The 6,271-nt window shown below is 41.2% G+C and overlaps 1 protein-coding gene across 1 annotated transcript; it reads left to right on the forward strand.

Annotated features, from left to right (window-relative positions):
* Positions 1–243: 243 nt before the first annotated feature.
* On the forward strand, positions 244–2,037 carry LOC139639943 (pleckstrin homology-like domain family B member 1; the record flags this gene model as incomplete). The annotated part of the gene is made up of 2 exons (XM_071514100.1): positions 244–367; positions 1,867–2,037. Coding segments are annotated over 2 exons (295 nt in total), but the record flags the coding sequence as incomplete, so codon positions are not given.
* Between the last annotated feature and the right edge of the window lie 4,234 nt (positions 2,038–6,271).

Genomic DNA, 6,271 nt, shown 5'->3' on the forward strand with positions numbered 1-6,271 from the left:
GGTCAAATGAAAACAAAGAACACTCGTCTTTTGTCAATTTTTGATTTGACCATTTCATGCAAAAAAAAAAAAAAATTGTGAATTTGGTATAATTGCAAGTTTCCCCCAAATATTACAAGGATTGTTTGCATTAATTATTGCGACTGCGATACCGCAAATTCCTGGAAGTTCCGAATGATTATAAAGCGATACCGATAAAGTGCTTATGGTGATTTCATTCGTGACCTTTGACCTTCTCTGCAGAGCACGCCGCTGGACCTGATCGAGACGGGGAAGGGGCTGAAGTTCCAGGCGGAGCGCCCCCACCTGGTCAGCCTGGGCAGTGGACGCCTGAGCACAGCCATCACCCTGCTGCCCCTGCCTGAGGGTGAGGCCAATAATATAATAAGTTTGGCAAAGATGCTGTTATGTTATTATTAATTCAAGGTTTTATGACATTATTGGCTTTTTATTACATTGTAGGGTTTCGTTTTATTATACTGGTGGCATTTTATTACGTTATAGGCCTCTACAAGGGATCACACACACACACACACACACACGCACACTTGGTTGTACACGGGTATGTAGATTACATACACATGTATATGCCGATAGATATGGAAGGCGCTACACACAAGCGCACATGGACACACACACACACACCACTGTTGATCTGAGCATCTTATCACCTCTATATCTGTCTATCTGCCTATCTGTCTGTCTATCTGTCTGTCTGTCTATCTGTCTATCTGTCTGTCTGCCTATCTGTCTGTCTGCCTTCCAGTCTCTGTCTGGGCCTCCACAGTCTGGAATGCAGGGAGATTCCTGTATCAGGGGTTATGTCCAGGCTAGCCAGGGGCAGTGTGAGTGTGTGTGAGTGTGTGTGCGTGTGTGTGTGTTTGCCCAGGACTGTGTGTTACACTTGTCTGTGACATTCCACCGGGCCCTGGCCTCTCAGCTCGAAACTCAACGCAGCTCAAGAATGACTGGTCCAGTATGTGTGTGTGTGTGTGTGTGTGTGTATGTGTGTGTGTGTGTGTGGCTGTTAGTCTGTCTTTCTCTCAAGTTCCTCATCACTCCAAACTGGCTTCTAAATCAATACTTCATCAAGTCCTTTTTAGAGTTTGACCAATCTGGGTTTTGGACGGCTGATACCAATATTTTTGGACGTCAATATTTTGTGCCTGTATTCAATATATTTAAATTTGACTTATTTTCATAAGTAATTCAGTGTTTCCCCCTGGAAGACCATCATGGGACACTAAAACTCTCCACTGAAACCCAGGATAAGAAAAATTCTAATAGCATGCTTGTGTGGAATCTGATTCAAATTAAAATCAATTCTTAAGGTTTTCCCATAGACAACCAGTGTAGCATTAATCATCATTAATAAACGCATGTAATCAATCAAACTGCATCATATTCCATCATATCAGAGGTGGACCACACTGACTGGACCAGATCTGATCTTTAAAAAAACCCCAAAATATATCATCAAACATATTGGTCTAACCCAGTGGTTCTCAACGCGGGGTCTGGGGACCACCAGGGGTCCTTGAGGGGGTTCCAGGGGGTCCCCAGCAAATTCATGAATTATTAAACTTCACCATTATTTCATTTACAAGAACACAGTTAGAGAATGTAGAAGAATGACTATCATCATAGTTTCACTGTTATCCCTCTACCTATGATACAGATAGTCATGGAATTCTGGACAAAATAATATCTAGCAATAAAAATATTCTCAGATTTGGGTCCGAGAGACAAAATCTCATGGGGGTCCGTGGCTCTTATGTGGACTACATTAGGGGCCCTTGATATGAAAAAGGTTGAGAATCACTGATCTAACCCCTCGTCTTTTTGTACTCCCTCTGCCCCCCACAGGCCGGACCACACTGGGTCACGGCCCTATGGACATCAACATCCAGGGCCCCGGGGTGGCGGCCCAGCACTGCTACATAGAGAACAGGTCGGGGCACATCACCCTGCACCCCTGTGGGAACCCCTGCGCCGTGGACGGGCTGCAGGTCACCCAGCCCGTCCGCCTGTCACAAGGTGGGGGATCAGCTCAAATACCTGTCCTATATATATAGTATACACTTTCCCTCTCCGCTGCATTGGATGACTTCTCCTTTTTCACTGCATTGCATTTTGCGTCACATTTTTTGGCAACACTTTCCGAATTTGAATTTAATATTATGTCGTTAACACATTACACACATGATACAGTCGTCCCATAAAGCATTCAACAACCTATATTTTTTGCGCACTGTTTATGATATCATACTCCGATTATAATAATTACCATGCACTCACAATGTGCTTATAATGCCCCCTATGATGCCTTATAATGGCTTATTTTATCACATTATATTCACAGATTTTTGACGCTGAATGTGATTTTAAAGGCATCTAAAGGTGTTAAAAAAGTACCAAATTTCTTTTTTCTTATAATATTTACTTTCCCATAGCCAGTGGGAGGAATTTGGGAATTTGGGCGGGAAGGGTTAATATAGTATGTGAAGGTTGGGTAGGAGTTGATAGAACTGAGGGTTGGTTCATGTTCTTGTTATTGTTTATATGTCTTGCATATTGCTTATACGCTTATATTATTGCTTATATTGTCTTGTCTGTCAAATCAGAAACCAGTTCACTCATACATCTCGGATATGTCACTGTTTGTTGTCTACAACACTGGTGCAAAATCAATAAAAAAAAGATTTGAGGTGAAGAAGAAAAAAGTACCGAAAAGCTTCAAAGCATTGGACTCTTTAAATGAGAACTCACTTTTGTATCACTCGCTTTTTTTTTTTTTTTTTTTTTTGATCAAAATTGTATTTTCCATTTTCAATTTGAATAACAAAAAGAGCATGAGCGAATAATACAAAGGCACAGGGAGGTAAAATAACAAACAACAAACAAGAAGAAAAAAAAAAAAAAAAAAAAAAAAACTTCTCATTTTTGAATTATGGTCTGATTCTACTTAGAAAAGTGGGTGGCATGTAAAATGACTATGAAACAACAGAATATGCTTTCGTTCAGCATGGGAAGTTATCAGTATTTGTAAAAAAAAAAATTCCAATGACAGCCAGCAGCTCTTGGCCCCAGCATTCAAAGCAGCCAATAATAGGTGCAAAGGTCAAAGCAACAGCATTTTGATTTATTTTAATATCTATATATCGCTTCTGCTTTGCACGGACCGAACAGTCAATTTTCTGCTTTCTCTAATGTAGAACACGCATTACGGAAAACAGACGACCAGGCGCAAAAGGATCTACGCTCTCTGTTTAAACCAGCTATAATTTCACCTGCCTGCCAGCGTACATGATCCCAATTACTGTAAGCCAGAGATCGATCCATCAGGTCTCTGCCTGGTCAATGGGAAGGCAGCATAAGAGCCGGCAGGTCTGGTCGATAAAACGCACACGCTGTGCTTTTTAATACGCGTATCGATTGAGGCTCGGCCGGCGGTTCCTGTGTTAATGAGTTAACAGGGCGAGCTTTGGATATAGGAGGAACTGGAGGGAGCGCCGGATTGATTTTCAATCTGGCTGGATATTAGAATTTTTGTGAAATTATCCCCTGGGATCGATTTTAACGCTAAAGGATATTTTCAAAGGAGACGAAGCCTCCTGCGAAACGAATAAAAAAGGATTCCCATTGACCCTGGAATTTCTGCAGTACCGTGGAATTTCGAGAGGTTGTACTCCAGACAAGGCAAAGGCAAAGTTTGGGGAATTTGATCAATTCTTTGGGGAAGACAGGAATATAGCAGGATGGATTTTACACCTTGTTTCACACGTTCATTGCATTAGGGGGTTTTCAGGCCAACTGGAGTGGAAACCAGACTGTTCATCGCTTTATAACTTTTCTAAGCTGAAAGACAAGAGGCCCCATATGGTGTAAAACAGGATTCCCCTTGCCTCTGTGATGATAAAGGAGTTGGATGGTCTATCTAAACATGGTGAAAGTATCAAAAAGCACGGTCGCCAACTAAATCCACACAATCCATATTAGAAAAGCGAGCCTCTAAACGAGCCGTTTGGACTTCCGTAACTTTGTGGCGTCACAAAGGTTCGCTCATTATCATTTTTGTAAGAAATAATAGACTAACAAAGTGTTTTTTTTAAAGCGGTTGAGCGGTTGTCATTGTTTATTACCGGAGAGTTTTCCCTACCTGTAGCTGCCTGCTCTGCCGGGTCTGCGGTGTCTCACGTTTCACTCTTGAAACGGTTAGCCAATCAGAACGGAGGGGTCGTTAATATTAATGAAAATCTTTTTCGCAGCAGGTTCAGCTATCTCTGGACGAAAGCGCTCGCACACTGCTGCTTAGGAGACACTCGGATTTTCGCTCTTAAAGGAATAGTTCACCCAAAAATGAAAATTCTGTCATCATCTCCTCACCCTCATGCCAAATGAAACACAGGTGAAATTTGTTAGTCCATATAACACACAGGGAGGTTGCCAGCACAACTTGGTAGCAGCCTTCTCCAAAACAACTGAAGTCAGTGGGGACCAGTTCTTCAGAGTTCCAAAAAGACCTACAGTATATTTATACCATCATTTAGTGTGAATAGACGGTGAATAGAAAGACCTATACACCATTATTTGTTGCAAATCAATCAGCTGTAGTTAAGATTTGCACTAAATGATGGTGTAAATATACTGTAGGTCTTTTTGGAACTCTGAAGAACTGGTCCCCACTGACTTCAGTTGTTTTGGAGAAGGCTGCTATGGAGTTGTGCTGGCAACCTCCCTGTGTGTTATATGGACAAACTTCACCTGTGTTTCAACTGGCATGAGGGGGAGGAGATGATGACCGAATTTTCATTTTTGGCTGAACTATTCCTTTAAATTTGGATTCGTCACTTAGGCAAAATAGGGCAAATCTACAGCGCCTCAATTAGTGGGGATGGGACGCTCCTCTTTGTGATTCACGCTGATAAGACGGGTGGGTTTTTAGATGAAATCAGGAAGGAAGCAACAGTTTATGTCATGGAAATGCTCTGATGTAATCATCGCAAAGTCTTGGAATTTGACATCGGAGCCGCAGTGGGAGTCCTGGTCGTGAGAGTGAGCTTGCAGTGATACTACTCACAATTAGTCACACTGAACACAGGATGTGAACTTCCCTTTATGCTGCTCTGCCATCATATACTGTGTAGTGTCGTTCTCAGAAGTGTGTACATACTGTCTCTGATCTCTGCATACACAGTCTCAAGGGCCGGTGTACTGCGTGACTCATGTGTGTGTGTGTGGAAGCGTATGCGAGTGTTGTCTGTCAGTGTGTCCCTCTGTCTTTTTCGGTATTCCAACCTGGACTGGCTGGGTAACCTGAGTGGGGACACGGGGCTATTTATACTGCCCCTCTACCCCAGACAGATCCTACTTTAGCCCCGGGGAGGTGGTGGTGGTGGGGGGGGGGGGGGTTAAGGTTGAAGAATGACTAGGGGGGTACACAAGAGTTCACTGTCAGGATACTGGAAGAGTAGTAAAATATAGAAGAAGAGCTGAGATTGGTGGGAAAGGGAAGTAGAGTTGACCGCGCTTTTCACACAAATCTTAATGATGTAATTGCATAGTAGGAAGCAGATGACTGGTGTAAGTTTCATAGGTTACGCAATTGAGTTATATAGGTAATGCTATGGAAGCCCATTTCCACCAGTGTGATGAAAAAAAAAACGGTCCTGTAAGTCATTATAATGAGTTAGTATCTCAAAATAATGAGTTAGTATCTCAAAATAATGAGTTAGTATCTCAAAACAATGCGTTAGTATCTCAAAATAATGAGAAACTTTCTCAAAATAATGAGTTAGTATCTGAAAATAATGAGTTAGTATCTGAAAATAATGAGTTAGTATCTGAAAATAATGAGTTAGTATCTAAAAATAATGAGAAACTTTCAAAAAATAATGACTTAGTATTTCAAAATAATGACAAAATAGTGACTTAGTATCGCAAAACAATGCGTTAGTATCTCAAAATAATGAGAAACTTTCTCAAAATAATGAGAAACTTTCTCAAAATAATGAGTTAGTATCTCAAAGATACTAAGGCATTATTTTGAGATACTAAGTCATTATTTTGAGAAAGTTTCTCATTATAATGACTTACAGGACCGTTTTTTTCATCACACTGGCGGAAATGGGCTTCCATATAATACATTGTAGTATTTTGAATGTTATTTTCCTTAAGCATTGTGAAAGATGATAGGTAATCTTTGTAAACTATGACTCAATAAGGCTTTTAATGACACCGGTGTGTGTCACAGATGATCTAACGGTTGCTT

Source organism: Centroberyx affinis, unplaced genomic scaffold, assembly GCF_046629955.1.
Source record: "Centroberyx affinis isolate AG114_WGS23_722 - 3 ecotype Tasmania unplaced genomic scaffold, CSIRO-AGI_Caff_v1 ptg007959l_1, whole genome shotgun sequence".
Classification (NCBI taxonomy): domain Eukaryota; kingdom Metazoa; phylum Chordata; class Actinopteri; order Beryciformes; family Berycidae; genus Centroberyx; species Centroberyx affinis.